Raw genomic sequence first — 27,083 nt, forward strand, 5'->3', positions numbered from 1 at the left:
CTAAAGGGAACAACGTAAACTGGGCATGTATATATTGTTGTTGGGACCCTGTTTATCAATGCTTATTTTATCACTGCTAACATTGAATGTTGGATGTTGGAATTTAGTTGATATATACTTGATTTATTGGTATTATTGACTACTGGAGGATTGGAAAGTAGGCACCGGTATGGGACGATGGCATACTAAGGATGGGTTTGGTTTTTAAAACAATACCATTACCCACCTACTTGGAATAAGGATGGGATTAACTAAAAGTTAAGTCCCGTGGATTTGTATTGTCAAGGCAACTACTTGTTGAGCGGTAATATCAGGGATTTTGGATGGATTTTATATATGTACTGTTATGGTGCCTCGGTATGAGCTTGAGCCTCAGGACCGATGGCTAGGGAGCGTATATGCATCGGGATGTGTAGCTGGCTACGATGGTTGGAGGTGTACCCTGTTTAGGTATAGGTACATATGCCCACTTCGTGTGCGTTTTAGCATGTTACTTCTATTCAGGTTGAGACCGGCCTGTAGTCCAGTGAGAGTCCTTTAGTGTGACTATATATATATTTACGGACTATTAACTATTGTTGAATTGTTTCGGATGTACATGCGTATCGGGCCTCTGTTTGGATTGTAGTAGTATAAAACTTGCACGTGGGCCTGACCCACTTCTATTTTTCAGGTACATGACAGTTCCAGGCTTAGACATGTTCGTGCTGAGCAGAGGTCTCTATTCACTCTTCCGACGATGTAGGGCTTTTTCTATAGTTTTATTTCTGGACGTTTATTATAGTTGTTCTATCTTCCGTATGGATGTTTAATAGGGGTCCACTGGAGATGGATTCCCAAGTTGTAAACTGATGGAGTTTTGGAGTTTGGGTTTGATGGATTTTAATAATTATAATATTTTGCGGATTCTATTTTTAGTTTCTTCCAGCTTTAATTTCATTTTTTAATTTATTTTGTATTCCATGTTCATTATAAAATATTAATTGTTTGATATTCCCTCGGGTTTGGGCCTGGGCCTGATCAACCCGTGTCTCGGATTCGAAGGGTATCACAGTTGACTCTGACAAGATGTCATTTATTGAGGTTCAAGAGATGGCAACTAAGTTAGGTTATGGGGTGATCACTGAAGTTTTTTACAAAGTACCCTATGAGTGGCAAAACTTTAGAGAAGTATAGTGTGACTTAGATGTATTTAGAATGTTTTATGACCATGATGCCCATAGGGAAACCAACAAAGTGATGTTGTACATTGTTGCACCTTTGTTAAATAGTGTAGGAAATGAGGAAGGCTTAAATGATGATTTAGGTTGGGACTATGTTATACCTGAAACAAACCTTATTGCTCATGTGTCAAGCCCATATAGTCCCAATGATGAGTTGATAAGCTTGAATGGATCTGATGATGAAGGAATTGATAGTGGTTCTATATACTTAGATTATATTCCTTCAAGAGATTTTGGAGAAAAGGAAATAGAAATAGGTACGAGGTTTGGGTTAACTCAAGATTTTAGGTTGGTATTGAGAGTGACAGCATTGAGGGGAAAGTTTGATATAAAGTTCACAAGGAATGATAGAGATAGGGTAAGTGTAGTATGCAAGGCTGACTGTGGGTGGAAGATATATGTAAGCAAACCAGAAGATGAAAACTGTTTGATAGTAAAGATTTATCTGCAGGAACATAGAAACTGCCTTTGGTTTCACACCAATGCACAGGCCTCATCTTCCTACATTGCAAACAAATACATAAAACAATTCAGAATAAACCCAAATATGTTTTTGAGTACACTTAAGAGTACTATTGCTTCTGATATGGACATTGATATGTCCAAACACAAAGTGTCTAGGGCTAAAATGAAGGCTTTAAAAATGATTGAGGGAAATGAAGCAAACCAATATCAGAAAATGAGAGATTATTGTAGTCTAATATTAAGAACCAACCCAGGCAGTGTTGTCAAACTACAAACTGAGCCAAGTACTGTTGAGAACATTAGAAGGTTTCAAAGAGTCTTCATCTGTTATGCTGCAATGAAAACTAGTTTTAAAAAAGGGTGTAAGCCACTAATTGGTGTGGATGGTTGCTTTCTGAAGGGACCATATGGTGGACACCTATTGAGTGCAGTTGCCAATGATGGGAATGGCCAAATGTTCCCAGTAGCATTTGCAGTGGTGGATTCTGAGATAAAAGACTCTTGGGAATGGTTTATGGGAGAATTAATGGATGCAGTTAGACCTTACCATGGTATAACCTTCATATCTGACAGACAAAAGGTACAATTTCATAGTGTATGTATTTAATTATTTAATTCATGCATTTAAGTATTCAATTTTTGTATTATTTACTTAATATTTGATTCTGCTATTTTGTCTCATACACAGGGTTTAGTAGAAACCTTTGATAATATGATGAAAAGGTCAGACCATAAATTTTGTGTCAGACATCTTTATGAGAATTTCAAGCTCAGGTTCAAATGACAACAATTAAAAAATCTGTTATGGGAGACAACAAGAGCATATACCAAGGCTGATTTTGAGCAACATATGAAGAAAATAAGGGAATTAAATGTTGAAGTTTATGAGTGGTTGAAAAAGGTGCCAACTGAATTGTGGTCAAGGCCAAGCTTCACACACACTTCGAGAAATAATGTGGTCATTAATAACATACGTGAAAGTTGGAATGCAGTAATCATTGAGGCAAGGGATAAGCCAATAATATACATGCTAGAATGGATTATTTCAATGTAAGAGAGAGTGGATGCTATCACAGGGTGGCTTGTTATGTCCAAAAATACAAAAGAGTCTCAATAAAGTCAAGCACCAAGCTAGAATGTGTAAAGTGCATTATGCTGGTGAACAGAAGTATGAGGTTGAATGTTATGGTATTAGTGAGGCAGTTGACATTGATAAAAGAATATGCAGCTGTAGAGTGTGGCAGTTCACGAGTATTGATGTATGTCTAATTTTACCACTCGCAATAGAACAATTCCGTGTAGAATAGTGCTATAGAAAGAGATGTCGAACCCACAAGGAGAAGAAATTTATATTCAGTCTTTAATTTAGTCCTATTCATTTACAGGTAACTGGTTGGAAAGTTTGTTTGGTTGTCACGATTAAAAACAAACTAAAATTAAACTGAAATATTAAACTAAGTAATCAGAGAGAGAAATCTTAGGGCTTTGACTTCACCACAATCATCATACTATCGTCAATTGTATCAACTCTGGGAATTTAACCGATTATGTTTTCAAATGAATTGAACTCAATAACATTCGTTTAATTTGGATTTTAAAGAAAGATGTTTTACAAAATTCAGTTAACTATAACTTATCTGCGGTTCGCATGGACTATCCACCTACCTACTTTAACTACTTTAACTATTTTGCAAATAATCCATCTTTCCTAAGCATAGACTATGAAAACATTCTTTTATAAAAAACATTGGAACACTATTATATGACTTCTATTCTTATGGTCGGTAGGGCTCCGCCAGATACCATCCAATAAGATAGGTTGAGAATAGAAGACAAACAATTATATCAAAGACAAGGTAATAACAGTTTGTACTCTATTAAAGCATGAAAACCAATTGAGTTGTCTCAATTGCTTATAGTCATATAATCAAGAAAACATAATATATTGAAATAATCCCAGACTAAAGAACAATCAAACAATAATACTAGATTGGGTTACATCAGTGCCCTAAGAGAGGAATTAGCTACTCATGACGATTTCAGATATCATCTGTGTTGGAGTTGTCTTCATCATCACGGACGGCACTTCTCTTCTCAGGATCTTCACTTCTAAGGTTGTGGAAACCCTAAAAGTTACCACGCTACCAGCCTTCTGAATAACACCGTAATAAGACTTTAAATTTCGGACCCCTTCCATCAAGGCTTACGCTTTCTTTTATAGAAGAAAATAAGGATCTGGTGGGCTTTTAAGTCTTCTGGCCCATCTGGGACGAGATACGGTAGATAAAGAGAACAATCCCGTACTTTAAATCTGACATGTCATGGAAGGCTCGAAACTTTAAGGTTCAAGCTCAAGCTTCTCTGGACTGATGCTCAAGCATCAAGAATTGGTGCTCGATCTTCACTTTGACACTTAGCCAATTTTCTTCAACTATTTTCCGAAGTGTCTTTTTCTTCAACACTTAGAATATTTTTGGGATTGAAATCTTTTAACATTACTCGATCCAAGCTTCATGGGCTCGAGCACTAGGTACCAGGCTCGAGCATTTAGGACTTAAGGCTCGAGCTTCAATGAATGGTGTTCGATCCTTGGGGTTAGGCACGAGACCTGGGAGCATAGCCTTTTAATTAAAATCAACTCTTCAACTTCCGACACCTCATGCTCGAGCTTGAAGGTCAAGGCTCGAGCACCTTTAGGTAAGACTCGAGCACCCTATGTTGAGGCTCGAGCAACAAGGTACAAGGCTCAAGCTTTAATGCCTTATTGATTTTTCTTCTTTTCTTTGTTGTGATGCTCAAGCCTTAATATTTAGGCTCGAGCTCTGGGGCTTGAACTTCTTCAAACTTCACCATTTAAGCTCTCGGCTTACTCTAAATGACCGGCAACAACTCTGTAGCTTTGATATCATCATAAAGTCCCGGTTTTAACCATTTCTCTGGGAAAGTACTTGTACACATACATTAAACATAAATCAGTCTAACTATGGATAAAAGTATCACTTTAGGCCTTAACATACGTATATTTAGGGGCTCAAATATGCATATATTCAGCGCTCATCAGGTATCCCTTGTAGGCATGTTGTAGCTTGCATATTTATCAAGAGAGACTCCTCTGAGGCATATGTTCACCCATATTATCACAGAGAGACATACCTTATGGCTTATGCTGGTATTATCCGGCCCATTCCAATGGGAAGGTTGATGAAAACAGAACCTATTAACCCACTACTGCCACCACACTTTAGGAAACCCACAGGTAGGCCAAAGAGGGCTAGGAATAAAAAAAATGATGACCCCAAGAGTGCAACCAAGCTTAGCAGGTCAAAGAACAGTTTAAAGTGTTCAAAATATAAGGAGAGTGGTCATAACTTAAAGACGTGCAAATTACCTGAGCCATTGGTGATTTAGAGACCTCTACCAAGAAGGGGAGGTAGACCACCCATCCTTGGAAAAGGGAGAGCAAGAGGACCTGATGGGATGACAGGTAGAGGAAAAAGAAGAGGAAGTAGAGGAAGAACAAGAGGACTTGAGGTTCTAGCTGCAGTACCTTCAAACCAAGTGGTACTTTTAATTTAATATAACTTATTCACAATCTTTTTCAAATTAGCTAACATGTTAATACTACATACAGTCTATTTCACGTTAGCTAACTTGTTGATACTCATTTTAGGTTCTAAATAAACCATTTTCTCAGTTGTCACAGACACAAGCATCATTTTCTGGGTTGACACAAGCATCATCTTCTAAGTATGATGAAAACAATCCCTTTTGTTTACTATATGTTAGTAATGAGTGCAAATAACTGATGTATAGTTGCTTGGATTATTGATAGGTCAATGATGGATAATGAGTATGCCTGTTGGTAGTGAAGATAGTAGCTACTGTTGGTGGTTTTTTTTTTTGGGGGGGGGGGGAGGGGGGGTGGATGGCTAATTATTACAACTTATATTTTTGGTTTTGCTGGTGGAATGATGGGCAGTGGCTATGCATGTTGGTAGTGAAGATAACAACTACTGTTGGTGGTTTTTTTTTTTTTTTTTTTTGGGTGGATGGCGAGTTATTACAACTTATATTTTTGGTTTTATTGGTGGAATGATGGACAGTGGCTATACATGTTGGTAATGAAGATAGCAGCTACTGTTGGTGGTTTTTTTTTTTTTTGGTGGATGGCCAGTTATTACAACTTATATTTTTGGTTTTGTTGGTGGAATGATGGACAGTGGCTATGCATGTTGGTAGTGAAGATAGCAGCTAATGTTGGTGGTTTTATTTATTTTTTTATTTTTTTGGTGGATGGCCAGTTAATACAACTTCTATTTTTGGTTTTGTTGGTGGATGGCAAATTATTACAGCTTCTACTTTTGGTTTTGTTGGTTAATGGACACTTGTGTCTATGAACTTCCTGTTGTCAATTGTTGCTGTAATTTGGTGTAATGGCTAATGCTAACCTTAACTGAGCCCCCTTTTTAGTGATTGTTATGTTCACGGGATGTGAAAACTTTGTTATTAAGTACCTATTGTGGTGTTGATGTTCAGAATGTTAAGTGATATGTTATAATATGCTATGTTATTAATTCATATTGTTTTTCATTTAAGAGTTTTAACATTTAATGTCAAAGTGTTATAATTTGGTGTCATTTGTTAAACAGGTTTTCATTTAATAGGTTATGGTCCATGACATATTATTGGACAAGTTTATCATTGAACAGGTTTTAAAGAAGTGGTCATTGGATAATTTTTGTCATTGAACAAGTTTTAAATAAGTGATCATTTGACAAGTTTTGTTTTAATAGGTTTTAAAGAGGTGGTCATTGGACAAGTTTATCATTTCATAGGTTTTATGTTTCTAGTGTAAGAGAATTGCAGGTCATAGTGTATCAAAATGCAGTGACTTTTGCTGTCAGTGCAAGTAATTGAATGCTGTTGTGTAAAACACTGCATTAAATTATAAGTCTTCTGTGACATTGCAATAACCATAATAGGACTTCAACTATAACTTAACTACATTGACCACTAAATCACTTATCAATAACACAAATATACAAACACTGAACATGACTCCAAAAAGTGCATTAATCAAAACATAGCATTTCATTTATTAACACAATTACTACAATTGGATACACCCCATCTTCCTACATAGCATATAACCATACAACCTAAACCTCCAAAAATATCATACAGCAACCCCACACCTCCAAAACAGTCCTAACTTCAACTGGATAGGCCTCATCTTCCTACATTGCTTCACTTAATAATCAGAGCAACAAAAAAATTTAGAACAGAGAACCCAAACAAAATAAGGCTTCCAATAAACATAACACTTGCAACTGAATTGAGAGCTGTTCGAGGAGCTTCTTTTGGCAAGGGATGAGCTGCATGAGGCACAACATAAGCAAATAGAGGAGTTTGGAGCTCGAATGTTATTTTGGGTAGCAGGAGGAGTCCCCCGTTCAAAGTATTTGCAAACCTTTCTAGTGCACTTAAAATATAGCCTACGAGGATTGTTCGCGGACTCAGAAATGAATACAGAAGCTCTTTGGCCACACCAACACTTCTTATTCATGATTGGAAACCCAACATTGTCCATTTCAAACACCTTAAAAAATTCATGACATACTGAGCCAAATAAAAAAGAGATCTATATTTACACAACCTCTGTAAGTATATATAAACTGATATACTGAAATTTTACGAATACAAATCCCTTAAAATTTTACGAATGACTCACTCTCTTTGATTTTTAGAAATCGAACTGAGAGACTCCATGATTGAGGAACGAGACCAGAGAGCAAGAAAGGAGGAGGAAGAAGAAAAGAGAGGAGAGAATGGGCTACCTATAGTTCTTCATATATATATATACCAACACATACCAGTATAGACCCAATGACATAGACGGGATTACCTTTCACTGGAGTACGAACAGAGGGTTAAAGGGAGAAGTAGACCACGATAGAGACTGGATTTGACTTGATTCGATCATGAATAGAGTTGAGCGAGAGGGGATCCAACCACGAACAGATTTATAAGGTTGATATGGGGAATCAATTTAGTGTTTTTCTGAGTTTGGGTTAGAGGGAGGAGTAGACCATGATAGAGACTGGATTTGACTTGATTCGATCACGAACAGAGGTGAGCGAGAGGGGATCTAACCACGAACAGATGTATAAGGTTGATATGGGGAATCAATTTAGTGTTTTTCTGAGTTTGGGTTAACTAGGGTTTTAAGAAATTGGGGGTGTTTATATAATGATTTGGGGGTGTATATACTATTATATACAAGGCTTGTTTGGCCCTAACGATCACAAAAGGGTTATTTCTTCTTTTCAAATTTCAAAGGGCATTATTGTCCATAAAATTCACTCTCTATCTCACGTGCTTCAAATAACGGTGAATTTTCAATGGACGGTGGCCGGAAGGGGCAATCTGCAACAAAATTGCATGGTTCAAGGGGTGTAGTTCAGAGGTTTTTTTACATGTTTACCTATAGTTCAGAGGTTTTTTTTGCACTTTTCCCTTATTGTAATGGACATGGGTATAATTTTGAAAACTACAGGGTGGTCCGCGTGTATATATTATAAATGACCAAAATACTTGACACCAATCAAACGGTGGTAGGGAAATCTGGAGGAAGCAGAGGCCATCTGGAGAGAGCAGAGCGCTAGGGTAGAGGCGAATCGGCGATTTTGGTTCCTGCGCAGATTCAGAGAGGCCGCTCCAAAAACCATGGCAGAGGCCGCTCCAAAAACCAAGTTAGAGGCCTACCTGAAGAAGCTCCGGCACCAAGACTTCATCCTTTCCCGACCAAACATTTATGTGGGTTCTATCGAAGAGCACACCCAAACCCTCTGGGTCTACGAGAACAACGAAATGGTCCGCCGACCCGTCACGTACGTCCCCGGCCTGTATAAGATCTTCGAAGAAATCCTCGTCAACACCTTCAACCACAAGCAACGCGACCCCTCAATGGACTCAGTGAAGGTGGCGATCAATGAGGAACAGAACTGTATCAGTGTGTGGAATAATGGTTCTGGTCTCCCAGTGGAGATTCATAAGGAGTTGGGTGTGTATGTGCCCGAACTGATGTTAGGGCACATATTGAAGCGTGACAGCAAATACTATGATACCATCAACAAGACTGCCGGTGGACATGGGATCGGCGCAAAGCTTACCAATATCTTCTCCACCGAGTTTGTAATTGAGACTGCCGACGGCAAGCGACAGAAGAAGTATAAGCAGGTATAAGAAACAATTGTCAAAAACATGGGAGTTTTTTTCTCAATTTTATTTTTATCATGTATATATATATATATTGTTTTTTTGCTAGTTGGTACTAACACATCGAAGGGATTGCTTGCACTCTGAGAGGGGTTGAACTTTAAGAGTTGATGCTTCCTGTGGCAATTTTTTTTACATTTACTTTTGCTTTGATTTAATCGAATTACTTCACTATTTTGTTCGTGTATATTCTGTCTTCTTGTTGAGTTTTTTCTGTTCAAACGGTTTGGATTTGAGTACTGTTTATGTTTCTATGCAATAAATTGCGCCATCTCAGTTTTTGGTCTATTAAACTTTAGTATTATTTATATTTATTTGTTTTGGAGGTGTGGGTTCTTAATCAGGCAGGAGATGGAGATTTAGAGTTTATTTTTACCATTGCTAATACTTGACTTTGTTTATGATTGTTCTCATGGTTTTGAGGTTTTTTTGTCTATAATATATTGCAAACTGTTGTTTTTTGGGTTAGATTGCTGATTTTAATGGTTTTAAGCGTTTAAGGATTTATCTGTGAATTGCAGTGATTTTAGGTTTTATTGCATCTAATATATAGCGTTTCGGATTTAAGAAAGTGCAAATATCAGTTAAGCCTATAAGTTTTAGGCTCTGATGAGCAGGGTTCTTAATGTTAAATATTGGTCGAAATGAATAGGTTTGAATGTTTTCCTGCTGCAACACTTGTCAATCAAACTGGATTTGAAATGGAAACTCCTCTTCAAAAAATTAACCTATAAAAATTTTGTGATGATCTGAAGGTTTTCTCAAACAACATGGGAGAGAAATCTGATCCTGTTATAATGAAGTGCAACGATGATGAAAACTGGACAAAGGTCTCATTTAAGCCCGACTTGGCAAAGTTCGATATGACCCATCTTGAATATGATATTCTTGCCATGATGAGAAAGAGGGTGATCGACTTAGCAGGATGCTTTGGAAAGACTGTGATGGTTGAATTAAATGGGAAACAGGTTCCTGTAAAATCATTTCTTGATTATGTTGGTATGTATTTGAAATATGCCTCCAAGAATAGACCCAATGACCTCCCAAGGTTCTCTCCATGATCTTGCTATTTATCATTCTTATTCCTCTTATATTTTAATTGGGATTGCTAATCAGATTTAGTAAATTCACTAGGATTGCAGAAAAGGTCGAGAGGTGGGAGGTTTGCGTGAGTTTAAGTAACCAGTTTCAGCAGGTACTGAGAAGATTATCCTCTTTATTAGCCTGCTCAACTACCATTTAGTTTTGGAGCTTGAACTTTGTATGTGGATGTATTGGTTTTGACAGGTTAGCTTTGTAAATGGGGTTGCCACAATCGAGGGTGGGGCTCATGTGGACTACATCACCGAGCAAATTACATCTTACATTACGGAGAAAATAAATGCTGAGAACGAGGGTGCCAACGTCAAAACTTTTCATCTGAAGAAACATTTATGGGTGTTCATCAATGTTGTTATTGACAACCCTGCATTTAATTCAACAACAAAAGTGGCCTTACTCAATGTCCAAAGAGGTTTTGGGTCCAAATGCGAACTCTCACAAGAGTTCTTAGAGAAAGGTTTGCATCACTATTTATTAGATATTTATCCAAAAAAATTAAATTTACTCTTGTATGACCTTAACCATTATTGCAGTTGCTAAATCTGGAGTGGTGGAAAGATTTGTATCATTGCAAAGATTCAAGCAGCATCTTAAAAGTGATACCGCAGTAAGGGGATACAGAATCTTTGGAATTCCTAAACTGCAAGATGCTTACTATGCGGGGGGCAGAGACTCTCACAAGTGTACCTTAATTCTTACCGAAGGAGATTCTTCTGCGGCTCTTGCAGTAAGTTCATGATCTGCTGTCCTAAGTCTGTCTATTGGCAATGGATTCTAGTATTGCCCCATGATGTGCATGTCATATTTTATATGCAGATATAGTGCTTTGCCATGTGATGTGCATGTTATATTTCATATGCTTATTGAGAAGGTGAATAATTTTAGTGTCATAATGAATTGCACGCTAAAGCTACATATTCCTTTATTTCTTGATTATCTATGCAGATTTTACAGAATGTATGGAATAATCTTTAGACTTCACCAATCAATGCTTTTATTTTATTTTATTATTATTATTTTTTCTATGACTCGAGTGTGGCTCTCTCCAATTTAATCACGTCAGCAACCGAAATAGGTGAGATGAATATTCAATTGTGTCATTTGAGAGGTTTGCAAATAGCTTACCACAAGAAATGCCACTTAAAAATTCCACTGATCCAACAACTTTGGAAATTTAGTCGGAGTTAAATCGAGTAAAAATATACAAGGAAACTTTTGTTCAATTTTAGATGCTGGAATGCAAATCAATGTTAAACACTGTCAGCGACACAAATTACAGCAAAGTCACTGTCATTTCAAATCTCCCCTTTAAACCTTTCACTATTTTCTTTTCTTTATTTCAAGTTTTCAAACATTATTAAACCTTACATTTTTCAAGACCAGCAGTGAAACCAATTTTTTCTCTCTTTACTCTCTGCACCACCACATCCACAATACCCAATTCTGACTCATCTACTCCTACTTTACAGGATGCTGGAATTTCTAAAGTAGGTACAAAATACCATGGTGTGTTTTCAATGGGTTGTAAATTTTTAGATGTGATGGAAGCAAGCCAAAAACAGATCATGGAGAATACTCAAATTCAGCACATCATGAAAATTCTTGGACTCCAGCATGAAATGGTAGATGCCACGATTGACTCGTTGAGATATGGTCACTTGATGATTATGGCGGATCAGGTTACTTATTTGTTTTCTTTTCATTACAATTATGAGATACATAATATATTCATTACTGATCGGAGATTTAATTGTGGTTTGCCTCAGCATCATTACGATTCCAATATCAAATCGCGATTGATTCATTTTATTAATTTATTTTGGCCATCACTCCTAAAAAGTCCATCTTTTCTAGTAGAGTCTGTTAGACCGATCGTGCAGGTATGAAATGCTTCTGAACTACTCAATATTTCAATTTTAATCAAAGTGGAATTAATTTTCTTTTGACATGCAGGCTAGTAATGGAAAAAGGACATTATCCGTTTATTCCATGTCTGAGTATGAATTATGGAGAGAAAGTTTGCGAGGAAGTGATTGGTCGATCAAGTTTTATAAGGATGAAGATGGGAAAACTAGTAAGGAAAAAGAGGATTGGCTTAGACGTTTTGAGGTTGGGCTTCATTTGACATTTTGGATGAAAACGATCTGACGTTTCCAAATTTATTTCTAATTTCTTCTTATTATTGTGCAGCCTGGTACATACCTTCATCCGGAATGTAAGGTTATAAAATATGATGACAACTTTGTCGACTGGCGGTTTAAAGAGTTTTCGGAAACAGTTCTTCACAGGTCAATTCCTTCGATGGTTGACGGCCTTAAACCAAGTCAGAGAAAAATACTTTTCTCTTCTTTCAAGTACAACTTTCACAAGGATGTAACTGTTGAAGAGTTATCTGATTATGCAAGTGAGCATTCGGCTTATGATCACAGTGAGATGAGTCCTTCCAGTACCATTATCCGCATGGCACAAGATTATGTAGGCGCCAATAATATAAGTCTTCTCCAACCAAAAGGCCAATTTGGAACTCGTCTGAAAGTGAGGCTAACAAAAAACACTCAGTTCTCCAAATTGATATGAATAGTCATTATGTTTGCTTTAATTTTGATTTACTACATTAATCCATTCGTTAACAGGGAGGCAAAGATCATGATGATCGTCAGTGTATATACACTCGGCCGTCTCCTATCACACCTTTCCTGTTCCCGGAACATGATAATAGTCTGCTTGCCTACATAGAGGAAGATGGCAAGTCTATAGAACCTTGTTGGTGAGGCTTTTTTACCAGTGATTAATGGATCATTGTGTAGGTAATGAAGGTATTGCAGATGAGAAGCTAATTTGTTTTATCATACAGGTACATGCCAATTATACCAATGGTTCTAGTAAATGGAAGTGAGGGGATTGGGACTGGATGGAGCTCGTATATCCCCAATTACAATCCGATAGAGATTGTTTCCAATTTGAGGCATTTACTGCTAGGTGATCCAATGGTTCCCATGAAACCCTGGTATAAAGGATTCCGAGGAGATATAGATATAAGGACAACAGAAGAAGGGGAGCTCTGCTACATTGTAAGTGGATTGATAAAAGAAGTGAGTGAAACTACAGTTCGGATTGAGGAGTTGCCAATCCGAAAATGGACCCTAAAATATAAAGAATTTTTGGAATCAATCAAGACAGGGAATGATAACAGCAAAGATCCATTCATCCAGGTATGTTTTTACCCTCTATTGTACCAATATTCCACCAACACACATACACGTACAGACATTACTGGTGGCCCAATAGGAATTCTTTTTATGCTTGATTATTATAAGCTACACTTCTTTATAATTAAGTTTTTAAATGCCATAGATATTATATATGTACTTTTTTTTTGGTACTCAAATTGATTTAAATTTTCTTCGTAATTTTTTTTTGAAACTAAGGATATTATTGAATCCTGTTTGAGAAACATTATTTTTATTATCCTTTAATTTTAAGCAATTGTTGTTAATATTCAACTTACATACAGATGTTTATACTGAATTGTCATTTACCTTTCTTTTTATATGCTTTTTAACAACTATGCATGCTTGACATTGTTTTGTTGTGTAGTTGAGTATGCATGCATTGTTGTTAATATGCTTTTTAACAATTGTTGTTAATATTCAACTATGCATGCATGTTGTTAATATGTACTCATGTTATTATCAGCAAGATAGTTCTTTGATTTAGCTCTCATGATTTTGTCTAAGAAAATTTTTACTTGGAAAAATATATCATGCCTTGTTTCTTCTTTTATGTTCTACTCCTCACCCTCAGCGGAACTACTTCAAAAACCTTTTGAATACACTTGTTTTCACTTCGTGATGACGAATGAAGAAAATCTATTTTGAGCTTTAAACCAAGTTAATGAGGCACCTACCCACTCCGTAGAAATTGGACATATGTTGAGTTGATATTAGAGGATTTTAGATTTGAGGTGAATTGGTTATGTTTTTCATATAATTTATAGATTTTTATGTATTTACTACTTTTTGTATACAATTGTTAGGATTTCAAAGATCACAGTGATGACACAACTGTGGATTTTGAAGTTTTCTTAACCAAGGAGAATTTGGACAAGGCTAGGGAAGAGGGTTTACTGAAGAAATTTAAGCTTACTACTACAATCAGCTTAAGGAACATGAACCTCTTCGACTCAGAAGGCATGCTAAAGAAATATGACAGCCCTCACCAAAGTATAAAATTGACACCACAGAGACTTTCTAATTTCGCATATAATATTTAACTTTGCTTTATTGTAAATTCATTTCTTTCCCTTCTGCAGTTCTTCAGGAATTCTATCCCCTAAGACTCGATTTCTACAAGAAAAGGAAGGCAAGTTGGTCGAAAATGAAATTAAATTCCAGATATTTGAATTTCTTGGTTACTTTGTTGTATACATGGCTGCTAACAAGAAAATAATTAATTTTGTGCAGAAGTCTATGCTGGAAAATCTTGAATTGGAATTGTTGAAACTGCAGAACCAAGTTAGGTACATAACTTTGTTTGCAGAAGGAAAGATGAGTGCGATCAACAAGAGTAATGAGGACCGGATTGTGGATATGCAAGAGAAAGGCTTTAGAGCGATTGGGAAGACAACAAAAACCCCTGAAGCAGCTGCAGATTATGCATACCTACTGGATCTACCATTTTCTGTTTTTACTGAAGAAGGGTTTAAGCAAATATGTGAGTCTAGGAATACACTAAAGAAAAAGATTGAGGATCTGAAAGAAGAAACTCCCGAGTCTATGTGGTTCAAAGATCTTGAGCAATTTGTTGATAAAGTTGCAGGAGAAGTCAACCCAACAAAAAAGAGGCACCGAGACGAAAGTGAGGGTATCCCAATGGAACCAACCGTCTGAAGTTGTGGAGGTTATTGAAAAAGCTTCTCAGGGAAGATTTTGGGCAGGAGCCAAATGTCTGAAGTTACTTGTGAATCATCATCTATACTTGTTGTACTTGTCCTGTTGTGAGTTGCTGAAAGTGCTACTCTTTGGAGAATTACAACTGAATTATGACTAATTGTTAAGCAGCAGAGTTAAAACAGATTGAAATTGAGGGTTGGGGCCACGCTGATGCGAAAGGTTGGAGGACCACCGTTTGATCTGAATGATTTATTGAGAGTTAGGGCCACGCCGGTGGTGGTTTCCTCTCAGAGGACCACCACCACCGTTTGATTTGGAGTGATGTATTGATGGTTGGGCCACGCTGGTGGATTCATCACGAGAGAGATTGTCTTGCTAAACCTTGTTGCTTTAGTATGATTCTAAGTAGGTTTATATAGAGCATAATCTGAGATGTTATGGTGTGGAATTTGTAAATGCCTAGGTACTTGGATACTAATGATTCATGGTTTGTATGTTTTGCAGAACCTATTATAATGTCAAATGGTCAATTATAGATACACGTCAAAACACAGCATATGAAACCTCAGTGTCTGAAAGTAAAAGTTACCCATGATGCTGCTAATAGTCGATCACATTGGTGAGATTTCGTTTTGTAGCTTCCATTTTCGGCAAAAAATCTTTAATATCTGCTTCCATTCTCATCTTCATATTGAAGTATTCACGATGATCGAGCTCTTTCTGGAGCCTCTACTTCTTCAAATCTTTGCGCGCGCATTTTTTCTTCAGCCTCAACCAATCGCAATCGCAGTTTTGTATTGTATACTTCCATTTTCAAAAGATTATGATTTGCCATACTACCAAATAGTTGTTAGAAATCAACAGATTGTGATCAGTTTTCAATCTTTCCATAAAGTGAGAGAGAGAGTCCAAATTCATGATGGAGCAGAGAATAGAATAGGTACAAGCCATCATTCCGAGTAGTCATCGAGTCTCGATCACCAAAACACAGTCTGTATGATTAGAAGTTAGAACCATATTTTATACTCTCTACCCCCTCAAAAAAGGGGACACTTTTTTTGGGGACGGAGCGAGTATTAAGCAAGTAAATGTGTAGTAATATGTTTAGGACTCGGCTTTTTTGAGAATGGAGGGAGTATTAAGTAAGCAAATATGTAGTATTATGTTCACGTTTAAATTCAGATCTTGGGGTTTACAAACCATTAAAGGAAAATAATTGAGCACTCGTGTCTCATACAAAGGAAACACTACTTTATGGTTATGGACGTATTATTTTTCCACTCTTGGAAGACTCATTTAGAGAAAAGAAGGTCAATTCTGATCATATCAACTACTATCCCTTTGTTTCAAATCAAATTCTTTTGAGATTTGGAATTGAAATTGAATTGGAAAAAGAATAGGATTGTACTTAAAATAGGCTTCTACGTTTTAAATAAATTAGAATTTGTAAAAAAATAAATCATACCATTTTAGGATAGGATAGGAATTTGAAGCTGTTTGTAGACCAAAACCATTCAAATTCCTTCCATTTTTAGATGACAAAATGTTATGGAAATTAATATTAGAAAAGTGAAAGTTAAAATGACAGGGAAAGTAAAATAAAAGTTTTAGGATTCATTTGGTTTACATGACAAAATTTCAAGAAAAATGTAAAAAAATCTCATTTGATAGTTTGGCTAACATGAAAGTTAATTGGAAATAGTATGATTTACTTAAATTGATCATCTTTTTGTTAATTATGATAATAAGTATAAATAAATTTATATTCAATAAATTTAAATTTTTTTTATTTAAAAAAAAAAAAGCAATATAAGAATCTAAATAATAAATTATAGAACACCCCACATCTAGAGAGAGAACAATTATACTATTGTTATTAACAGTTATTCATAAACACATTTACTGTGCGTTTAAGATAGAGTCTGAAAATTTCCTTCTAACAATCCAATTCAAGATCAAAATAAAATAAGATAAGAGTGAATAATATCCTTCTAAATAATCCAATTGTGAAAGATCTTTACTGTGCATTTAACAACAAACAATATACGAGATTCTAAAAGTTGACATGCTAGATTCTGGAAATTTTACAGGCTATTTACCATAAATAAAACACCCTGCCCCATTCTATTTTAATTTGAAATAATTCAAAATTTGTGGAAAATTTAGGAATTATTCATGCCACGCTAGATATGAGGAAGAAATCTGGAAATTATTGAGATAATTAAGGATCCATTTATTCCATGAATATATAAGGATACAATTCACCAAAAAAAAAAAAAAAAAAATTGACCTCAACAAAATCAGTGAAGCATCAACCCTAATAGTGTGCAGTGGGATCAAACTCTGTAAATCTTTCTGTAACAGACACCAGCTCCTGTAATCTAGAAGTTGAAGTGTTCAGTTCATTTCCAAAAGTATACAGAATTACAAATATTTACACATTACCTTCAACAACAATGAAGGAACTCAACATAATATATGTAACACACATTTCATTGATGGAAAGTCAACCCAAATGTCTCACCAGTTCAAGCAATTAGTCCCCATTCCCTCATTTCAGTCCAACACAGGCAATAACTTGTCATCCAAAGATGATACTAAAACTTCGCTTGAATGAATAAGAACTTCAAATTGTATAACAGTGAAAATATATATGCTACAATGCTTCCAGTATTGAGAGGGAAAATAAACAAGCAAAGAACGATCGCACCCGGTTCTCCCTATCAAAGTATTTAGACAAAAAAGGACATTCGATTGACAACGTGAGTTCCGTGATAAATTACTCACGGACTGACGGAACAACAAAATGAATTTTAATTCCTATCTGCTCCACAAAATAATTAACTTCACATACAAAACAAGTTCACAGTCGGATGAGTATAGCACAAACATGACAGAATTCCACGACTCCAACCTAGCAAGCTTTGTTCGGTCAGGAGAATACTTGGATTGAGTTTGCAGATTCTCAGCTCTCTTCTGCCTTAACAGTTAATACCACACTGCTCAACATCTGGGCCAGTTACTCTGGTGGTAAATGGATCAACCCGTACCCATAACAAAGAGAAAATGGAAGCAAGGAGAATGGACCAGACAACAACAATGGTGGGTGTCCTATTCTGGCGCCCCATCAGCCCCTTGAGGAAGGGATAGAGATGAACAATCACCCAAAAGGCAAAGAATAGCTTGCCAAAGAGCGGACCCCATGACTGGTAACCGCTATTGATGGCATAGGAAATGCCTGCAACAACACCTACCAAGTTTACAATGAGGAGAGTTGTGGGTGGGATCAGAAGAGTTGTCCATTTAAACAGGTAGAGTTCAGCAAAATCCCCGTCTTCATCTGATGCCTTGGAGGTGACAGTGAAATTGGTGTCAATGCCAGCAAGCACTTTCAGCAGACCTTGGAAAACAGCAAATAGATGGGCTGAAACACCACCAATAACCCAAAACTGTTCATTCCTCCACCATTCATCTATTCCAACACCACTCCACCTCATCTCCAATATACCAGTGGCAAAGATGGAAAGAAAGAGGGATATGAACCAGATACTTGCGAAGTTACTAATCTGCAGCAGAATGAGAGAAGTATATAAATGCTCTCTAAAACTATTATTTCCAATGATAAATACCTCTGACAAACATAATTATAAAACAAATCTACAACCTTTTAAAATTGATCATATCCATTTTAAAGCACATATAATAGAATAAAAGGGTTGCTGTTAACATAATCTTAAAGACAGCATCCAACTGCCTGAATATTGTCGACGAGTACAGATCCTGAAGTTTCGACTTCTCAGGAATTCTAGCAATTGATAACCAAGTCATGTTATACTTAGGGAAGGCTAAGCTCTTGAAATGAATTACAAAATACCAATTCATATCTTCAACCATGTATTGCATTCCTAAATAAACATGAAATAGCTCATTAATGTTAGGAATCGGGAGCTGCAGAGAAGCTGAGCATTAACATGAAATGGCTCATTAATGTTAGGAAACAGGAACTGCAGAGAAGCTGAGCATTGATGAACAGTGACCCTAAGATTGAGTTAGAAAATAAAAGAAATATAAAGTGTATCCAGATAGGACTCTGCAGATATAGTGAACCTGGGAATAATGAAAAATTAAAAGAAAAATAAAGTGCATGTAGATGGGACTATAGAGATGCAACGAACCTGTGGAATAATGAACTTTCCAGTGAGTAAACAGACAGCTGGCAAAGTACAATACAGAAGAAGAGGAATTGCAGTGACTGGGTAAATAGTTGTGTTTATATATGCAAATCTCTCGAGCCATTTTAGCCTTCCACCATAGCCATACCATATGGGGCAGTGCCGACTGAGAAGAATTTCCACAGACCCCAAAGCCCATCGGAGCACTTGGTTTAAACGATCTGAAAGATTAATAGGAGCGGACCCTTTAAAGGCTGGGCGCTGGGGCATGCAGTAAATTGATCGCCAACCACGAGCATGCATCTTGAATCCTGTAAGAATATCTTCTGTAACAGAACCATAGATCCATCCGATCTACAGATCCAGAGACAAAAATTAACAGTCTTCTAGAGAACCACAAAATAGAAGAGTACAATAAATAAATTAAAAAATAAAAAGGTTTCATCATTTGAATGGCACCAAAGTCAAATTTTCATGTGCAGCATGAAATATAAGAACTGAAGTTTGCAGTACCGTATCTTCACAGTATGTGTATATTAATGAAGGCGATTTTGTTGATTTCTTCAGAACAGTAACAAGTACAAAGTTGCAAGTATATAAGGAATTGACACCTTGTCAAATTATATAATTCTATTTTGCTTTGTAAATAATCAAACCTAGGTAATGAAATTGTTCACCTTTTTGTATTTCTTTACTCTAAATCTTTAATACATCCCTACTTTTATTTCAAATTTTGCTTAAATTGCATTCCATATAGATTCATAGTGCTTCTCTCCAACATCTAGCTTGGCTTGTATCCTACTTTAAGGAATACTGGCATGTAATGGTATCTTGAATGGGATGCTAGATTTTATGTTTACTCATTCAGATGCAAGGCCACTTGATGGTGTTCTAATTTTACACTAACAAGCCTTCAAATTCACGAATCACTAATATTTTTAGAACTTCTATGTGAAGGTGATAATGCAGTGGTAATTCTAGGTGAGATCTGGCAAGCAAGCTAAGACTAGATACATAAAAACCAACGCACCTCACTTCCCCATTCCGATTTATCCTCATACCCACAACTGATAACATGTATAGCCTCTTTAAGAAGAGTCTCTGGAGTTGCAGACTGAGGAACACCACCATTCTCCATCAGTGTGGATGCAACAAAAACAGCAGACTGACCAAATCTTTTCTCAAGGCTCATTTGTGACATGAGCAGTGTCTTCTCGTCATCAAACCCAGCACCTAATTTTAAATTGAACAAGGGAAGGTGAATGATAAACCCAGTAAATAAAAACAATTTTAAGAACCATGACCAGTCCACATAGATACTGATAAAAGAAAATGAAATGAATATTAAAAAAAGAAAAGAAAAGAAAAAACATAAAACCAATCCTTCAAAGAATTTTAACTTGTGTAGCAACCAATGGGTAACATTTGTATTCAACTGAAGGAACTGTACACGACTGTGATGCAAACAATTATAATGTACCACCAGCACTTTGCTGACCCAGTACTAAAACAGAATAAAGCTTAAAACCAGCAGTGGGTTCTTCGGCTAACCAACTGCTAAAAATTCCAGGAAAAATCATGGAAGCATAAATGCAGTGACTGGTCTTAAGCCGCTAACCTTGGACTTGATATGGAAAAAATCATACTATTAAAAATTAGAATGGAATAAATCATACTCATCATCTCATCTTATTATTTATTTCTATAAAATATATTAATGTTTCCCTTTATTTCACATAATTATTTATTTCTAGAACATGAATTTTCAATTTTACTTTTTGACTTTTTAACTCACAGGTTGAACCATTGACTCAAATCTTATAGTGTTAATGTCTAGGGCAGGTCCAACACCATGCCAGAACTGGCAGTATGAAGAGATGCTGTTATGCAGCATATTAAAATTTCATGCCTAACTCAGTGAACTACCATGTAACCCAGACACAGTTGAGGTCAAGAATGAGAATCAGAAGAAAAGAAGACATAAGCAATAAGTGCCTGTCTTTAAATAATAAGCATAAATTGCCAACAACTTCAACTTGCAGCATTTAAACATGTTCCATTGGACGATCAAGCCAGAATGTACAGTAGCGAGAAATAAAAAACATACCTTCAACCCCCTCCTCTATATCCTCTAGATTAAAAATGGGCACAGTGGGGTCTACATTCTTGCTAGATTTCTTTTTGTCAGAGCCCTTCTTACTTGATTTAGAACTTCTCTTCCGTGATCCACCACAGCAGGATGACAGCAGTCCTGGTTTTTTGTGCTTAGGTTTGAGAGGAGGCTCATAACCATATAAAGCTGTTCTATTGAAGACACATCCAGTTCCCACATAAACAGGACCCTGAATGCCATCCAGACCTCTCAAGTTTATCTGATTCCACCAGAAAAATAATAAATAAATAGCAAGGTTATAAATGGAGGGTGGAAGAGCGAATGTTCATCTAATCACCGAAACATACCTTGACACATGGTGCAGAAAAACACATTGATAATACAATTTTAAAATATATATAATATAACATATAATACATAGAGTATATTATATATAGGTACATAATTATTATATATAGGTACATAATTAAGTGCCGAAAGAACTCACATCAAAGAAGACTGTGTTACGGTTGGCATATCGATCATTCCTATCAATACCATCAAATCTCTGTGGAAACTGAACATAACAGACATATTTTCCAAGGTTTGGATCCATCATAAAACACATAGCTTCTCTCAATGCCTTGCTGTTGTTTATGTAGTGATCACAATCAAGATTTAATAAAAAGGGTCCATTAGTAAGGACTGCAGATACTCGAACCTGCAAGAGAGTTGCATTTCCATTATAAATTATTTATGCTGAGGCATGAATGAGTCAACTCCTATTGTAAGATAACGACTCACAAGTGCATTCATAGCACCAGCTTTCTTGTGGTGTTGGAAGCCTGGACGCTTCTCACGAGATACATAGACCAACCGTGGCAGCTCATTACCCTCACTGTCAAGCCCACCACTTTGGCCTAAGAAAACCTGCAAGTAATGAAATACATTCAATTGCAAGACAAAAATAATATGCAAAATTATAGAATATTGTCTTGGCACCCCAATAGCTCACCAATCATATAGTTAAAAGTTGAAATGGGATAACCAAAGAGAGCAAGACCATAAAAGACTAAGAAAAGTATAACGCCATATTATTCATATAACAAATTCGAGACAAGATTATTTTAAAAAAGGCAAAACGATATGAATGAGATTAAGTCATGTCTATTAGTTCCCTAAGAATGTAACTTATATGTGACAAGAAGCATTTTAATATTCACATGGCACATATAAGATTTTCACACAATCAGATCTACTAATGTGAGATTGACATTACCTGGATCATTCCTGGATGATCCCTTGTGTTGTTTCCAGGCCATGGTGTACCATCTTGCATGACCCATCCTTCCTCAGGAACTTTCTGGGCCTTTGCGACAAGTCCATTAATGCGAACTTTAAATTCTTCATATTCTCTCTGCAGTAAAAGCAGACAGAAAAATAAAAATCCATCAAGTAAAAGAGAAAATAAAATGCTATATATAAGCAAAAATGCCCACCTTCATAGCTCTACGATCTTTTACAAATGATGGTTGAACTTTATCTTTTAAGTAGTCAATCTTCTGAGCAAAGTACCATTCTGGAGCCCGTGGCTCAATGCTATACTTCTTGCAGAAAGGAACCCATTTCCTTGCAAATTCTGATGTTTCAGATAGAGCTTCAAACGTCAACATAGCAGATCCATCATCAGAGACGTAACATGAGACCTTGTCAACTGGGTAGTCAACTGCAAGAATGGACAAGACAGTATTGGCTGTAACAAGAGGGGGCTCCTTCAAAGGATCAACAGTACTGACGAAAATGTCAACAGCTGCTAATTGTGATGGCTCTCCTTCTCGGTCATATCTGTTACCGTTAACTTTGAATTAGACTTTTAAATCATGGAAAATCAGAACTCAAACGACATAGAAATTGGCAAGATGTAAAATGATAACCAACTAATACACAACAGAAGAGAGATGGATAACTGAAAAGCTGCCTCACCTAAGTGAAAGCCTGTCCAGATATGTTTCACGGTTTACTGGAAGCCATTTAGGGAATTGATCCAATATCCAAGATATTGCAAACCAGATCTCACATATCACAGATAGCAACCATAAAGGGTAAGCATTGGTTACAGGGTTTGTTATCCGGTAGTGCAAGAAAATACAGAGAATAATGAGCCGCAGGACTATAACCATCCTGTAAGGGTTTATCCTAGATGATGGAATAGAAACCTTCCTTGAAAGAGGCTGCCTCGCTTCATCATTCCTGCACAAGAAAATAAAATAAGCACAAAAACCGAACTCTAACTGAATTGAGATTAAAAACAAGTATATAATTAAGGATCACAAAAATCAAAAAATAAAAATAACCAAGAATTATACTTAACAAAAAGTCAATGGAACCAAGAACTGTTTGTCATACACAAATCAAGTAGCCATGCATTACTGAGATGCGACATTACTTTAATTTTATGGGGGGAAAAAGAAGGAAATGGAAAATCAGAAACTCTCCACACAATCTTTGACATTTTGATTAAGCAGTAAAGCTATTGAATTATTGAACCCCAGGAGGGATTAGTAATCCTCAGAATTAAGATGTGCCAGAGGCTGGCCACAACAACCACGGAGAAAACTAAGCCCAATTACCCAGGAAAAAAACACTTAAGCCCAATTAAAACCCAGATAACAGCAAGACACAAAATTCGCTCAAGTAGGAACCTACAGTAAAGAGTCGTCCACCAACACATCTGTACTGGCATCAATATCTCCACCACCCCTGCCTTCAGAAGCAGCATGGCTTGTGGTCATTGGAACAACATACTTATCTTGCTTCATCTTCCAGCCATCAACTCTCTCTTTCCAGGCTACATTGCCTAATCCAGAGGAACCAAACTCCCTCGCTGGATCGACAACCCTAATATTAGCTGCAACAAGAAAATTTACCAAGGAATTGATTCAAAACTGAGTAGTAACATTCATATAAATGAACATATATAAGACACAGGCAAGAGGTTATACGTGATTGATTCACATCCGCTCCATAAGGAAGCGGATGCACGCGCTTCCCTCCACCACCAGGTCCAGGAGATGCCATAGAAAGCCTTTCAGGTGATGCTGCAGAAAACTCTCCAGAAACCTAAAGGTAGAACACCGTAAAATATTAATTTCAGAGCAGATTACATACCGAAGTAGAGGATGGCATACAAGCAGCTTATCGACCCACCTCACGTCCACTGGTGAGCAAAGGGATGTGGTTGTGGGAAACCTCTTTATCATAGTTTGGAGCCCCGATGTCCTCCCCTCGTCCATATGTCATATGCCAGCTTAACATGCGCTCTGCAACCTTCTGCTTCTCATTTTGGTTTTCAGAAGAGTATGGAAATCCACTGCCAATGTCATCAGCATCACCATCCTCTCCATCACCATGAATAGGAGGACTTCCTGGAACCAAATCAATGAATATTGTATAACATTAATAGAGACAAATTTTGATATCTTAGATTTATCAGCTAATGGTAGAACTCAGTGGACTCAAGAAGGCATAATGAAAATAAAGTAGGTTAACTGATAGCAATTACGAGCTCTAAGGAGGGGAATGAATGCAGATTCCAGGAGAATATCCTTATTCAATAACATTAAGGATCATGTAAAATTAAAAATTATTATTCATAACATTCAAAATAAAAATGAACAATCGTGACAAACTAATGATTGAGAAGAGCAACCAATTAAGATTGAGGAAGCTTAATAAAAAAGAAAGAAGGGTTACATAAAACTAGACATGCTAAAATGGCCTGACAGATTATTTTCTCAACACTCAAAGTTGTTTTGCTGAATAAAATTATTCATTTACCATACATGCACACACAAAAACACACATGATCATATTTGTAGTCTATACAACTGATGGATATTAAGTGAAGTTATGCATAATTACATTAAACCGACCTTTATGCCTCTTGTATTTGGTTTTGCATTGAGGGCAAGACTGATTCCCATCCTTCCGCTCATACTCATAGCAAGGCCTGCAAACAGGAAATGCACAGACATCGCAAGCAATGAAAGGTTCCCCACCCACAGTTTTACCAACATTATCACCACAGATCTGGCAGACCTGACCACCTGGGCTCTTTAAGGACTTCCCCTGAGAAATTAATTTTCATAATTCACAAAATTCAGAAGATCAATAACCCAGTGATGCAATGAAAATAGGTGTAAACACAGCAACTGAAATACTTGGACCAAATTAACACCACACATATATATAAATGAAAATATGTGCAGGGATTATTTAAAGTTGAAGCTTTTTAATGAATGTATGCTAAATCAACCGTTAAACCAAATATCATGTCGAATAAAAAAAAATATAAAACCCAAATAAATAGAAAGTAAGAAAAGTTCATAGAGGTAGATAAAAGTTTATTCTTTGAATAAATCTAACTGTAAACTATACAGAAAATTTGTTCTATACTAACCCCAGTTTCTCCTTCTGATTCCATCGTCAGCTTCTCTTTGCTTAGATGTGAACAGCGGATTGCAATTAGGCTTCAATCTCAGCGAGACATATAGATAATGAACATGCCTAAAGCTTCACACCCCTCCAGACGCAAGAAAAGCAATAGAAAGAGCTTTCTATAGTCCACCACTTCAAAGAACTCTTTCAGTAAAATTTGCTCAGATTACAGTCCAGATCTGCGAGTGAAACCTGATAAAGGGACTGAAAATTAGATTGCCTCTTCTGAGAAGTTTCCCCAAACCTGTTCAATTTTCACCACCCTATTGGATACCGAGAAAACCAAAGAAAATAAATAATTTTTTTAAAAAAAAAAGGTATAGCCTTGAATTTCATGTTAAACTTATTTTGTATTTCCGAAATGATAAAACCCACATCAACTAAGCCCACTATTAGGTGCCTCAGGCACAGTTGAGTGGATGTTAATGTCAATTTTTTTATTTTTCTTTTCTTGTCCTAAGTTTTCTCAGCAACCAAACACGCAATTAACAGAGTATGCAACAAAAACAACATATCAAGTACCTCAAGATCTGATCTTTCTCGCAATTTCCGTCCCCAAACAATCTATTGTCTCCGCAATTATAAATGAATTGAAGCCCAAACGATCAAAATCTCACACAGATCTCGAAAAAAAAACCACAAGAGGAGAGAAATACGAAGTAATTCCACCAGATGTTGCAGTGTTGGAGACGAATTGAATCAATTTGACTTGAGCATGAGAAGAGAGCAAAGAACAGCTGTCTCTCTCTCACTCCCTCGGTCTTTAATTACAATGTTCGTCCGCTTATATATCTCACTTATCCATCTCTCACTCTCTACACTTCTCTTTCTAAAGTCTCTCTCTCTCTGTATCTGTATGGCTTGTATAGCTGTACATTACATGCTATACAATACCAACTAGAATTTTTTTATATAAATATGTATATATATAAAATAAAATTCTTTTTTTAAAAAATGGCTTAATTAGCGACGAGAGCGACTTACCAACTGTAAGCTTTCAAAATCAGTCCGCCGACAGTGCTCTTAAGAGGGAGAGAGATATGAACAACTTAAATCCCTGTCACTAATAATTTTCTCAACCACTCCAACATATATATATATATATATATATATATATAAATTGTAAATTGTTTATACCAAAAATATATATATTTAGTTACCTAATGAGAATATCGCTCTATATGACTAATGTGTAAAAAAAAAAAAAATCTAAATTTAATGGATGATATAGACCATTTACCGGTCACAATGTCTGTCTAAATAATATAAAAGTAATAGTGACAATTTTACTCTTTATATGTCCTAATTTTTCCACTTTATCAAATTTGTACTAGTTGTCAATTAAAATCTAACTAGAAAAAAA

General features: G+C 36.3%; 3 protein-coding genes across 4 annotated transcripts; 2 read left to right on the plus strand and 1 right to left on the minus strand.

Annotated features, from left to right (window-relative positions):
• Positions 1-1,197: 1,197 nt before the first annotated feature.
• Positions 1,198-3,077, plus strand: LOC132301057 (uncharacterized). The gene is made up of 4 exons (XM_059798345.1): positions 1,198-2,268; positions 2,377-2,462; positions 2,855-2,947; positions 3,074-3,077. Exons 1-4 carry the CDS (start codon positions 1,198-1,200, stop codon positions 3,075-3,077), a joined length of 1,254 nt encoding a protein of 417 aa, XP_059654328.1.
• A 5,209-nt stretch (positions 3,078-8,286) lies between these two features.
• LOC132299335 (DNA topoisomerase 2-like) lies at positions 8,287-15,467 on the plus strand. Of its 2 annotated transcripts, XM_059795868.1 has the most exons (14): positions 8,287-8,927; positions 9,722-10,014; positions 10,101-10,161; positions 10,254-10,524; positions 10,601-10,794; positions 11,537-11,746; positions 11,834-11,947; positions 12,021-12,176; positions 12,258-12,602; positions 12,701-12,834; positions 12,922-13,279; positions 14,104-14,290; positions 14,380-14,429; positions 14,531-15,467. In XM_059795868.1, the coding sequence occupies exons 1-14, from the start codon at positions 8,415-8,417 to the stop codon at positions 14,954-14,956; spliced, it is 3,312 nt and encodes a 1,103-aa protein (XP_059651851.1). In that variant the 5' UTR covers positions 8,287-8,414; the 3' UTR covers positions 14,957-15,467. The 2 variants fall into 2 exon arrangements, with proteins under 2 accessions (XP_059651851.1, XP_059651852.1); XM_059795869.1 differs by lacking the exon at positions 11,834-11,947.
• Positions 15,468-17,551: 2,084 nt separating this feature from the next.
• On the minus strand, positions 17,552-26,555 carry LOC132299336 (cellulose synthase A catalytic subunit 3 [UDP-forming]). Its single transcript, XM_059795870.1, has 15 exons — positions 26,243-26,555; positions 25,683-25,912; positions 25,156-25,351; positions 24,431-24,648; positions 24,226-24,343; positions 23,930-24,131; positions 23,207-23,473; positions 22,723-23,068; positions 22,503-22,640; positions 22,028-22,153; positions 21,732-21,944; positions 21,239-21,503; positions 20,162-20,364; positions 19,135-19,485; positions 17,552-18,525 (listed from the first exon to the last, which is right to left on the minus strand). The coding sequence occupies exons 2-15, from the start codon at positions 25,704-25,706 to the stop codon at positions 17,941-17,943; spliced, it is 3,252 nt and encodes a 1,083-aa protein (XP_059651853.1). The 5' UTR covers positions 25,707-25,912; positions 26,243-26,555; the 3' UTR covers positions 17,552-17,940.
• Between the last annotated feature and the right edge of the window lie 528 nt (positions 26,556-27,083).

Source organism: Cornus florida, unplaced genomic scaffold, assembly GCF_030987335.1.
Source record: "Cornus florida cultivar Cherokee Brave unplaced genomic scaffold, ASM3098733v1 CherokeeBrave_3.0.0_Hap2_Chr03, whole genome shotgun sequence".
Lineage (NCBI taxonomy): Eukaryota > Viridiplantae > Streptophyta > Magnoliopsida > Cornales > Cornaceae > Cornus > Cornus florida.

What these genes read in the sequence shown, in the direction of transcription:
- LOC132301057 (XM_059798345.1), top strand. Translation starts at nt 1,198, where the DNA reads ATGTTTTATGACCATGATGCCCATAGGGAAACCAACAAAGTGATGTTG. An exon ending in TCATATCTGACAGACAAAAG is followed by an intron (nt 2,269 to 2,376) that starts GTACAATTTCAT and finishes TCTCATACACAG; the next exon opens with GGTTTAGTAGAAACCTTTGA. An exon ending in TATGAGAATTTCAAGCTCAG is followed by an intron (nt 2,463 to 2,854) that starts GTTCAAATGACA and finishes GCTGGTGAACAG; the next exon opens with AAGTATGAGGTTGAATGTTA.
- LOC132299335 (XM_059795868.1), top strand. Translation starts at nt 8,415, where the DNA reads ATGGCAGAGGCCGCTCCAAAAACCAAGTTAGAGGCCTACCTGAAGAAG. An exon ending in ATATGACAGCCCTCACCAAA is followed by an intron (nt 14,291 to 14,379) that starts GTATAAAATTGA and finishes TCCCTTCTGCAG; the next exon opens with TTCTTCAGGAATTCTATCCC. An exon ending in ATTTCTACAAGAAAAGGAAG is followed by an intron (nt 14,430 to 14,530) that starts GCAAGTTGGTCG and finishes AATTTTGTGCAG; the next exon opens with AAGTCTATGCTGGAAAATCT.
- LOC132299336 (XM_059795870.1), bottom strand. Translation starts at nt 25,706, where the DNA reads ATGGAATCAGAAGGAGAAACTGGG. An exon ending in TTGGTGGACGACTCTTTACT is followed by an intron (nt 23,474 to 23,929) that starts GTAGGTTCCTAC and finishes TTTCTTGTGCAG; the next exon opens with GAATGATGAAGCGAGGCAGC. An exon ending in AAGATCGTAGAGCTATGAAG is followed by an intron (nt 22,641 to 22,722) that starts GTGGGCATTTTT and finishes CTTTTACTGCAG; the next exon opens with AGAGAATATGAAGAATTTAA.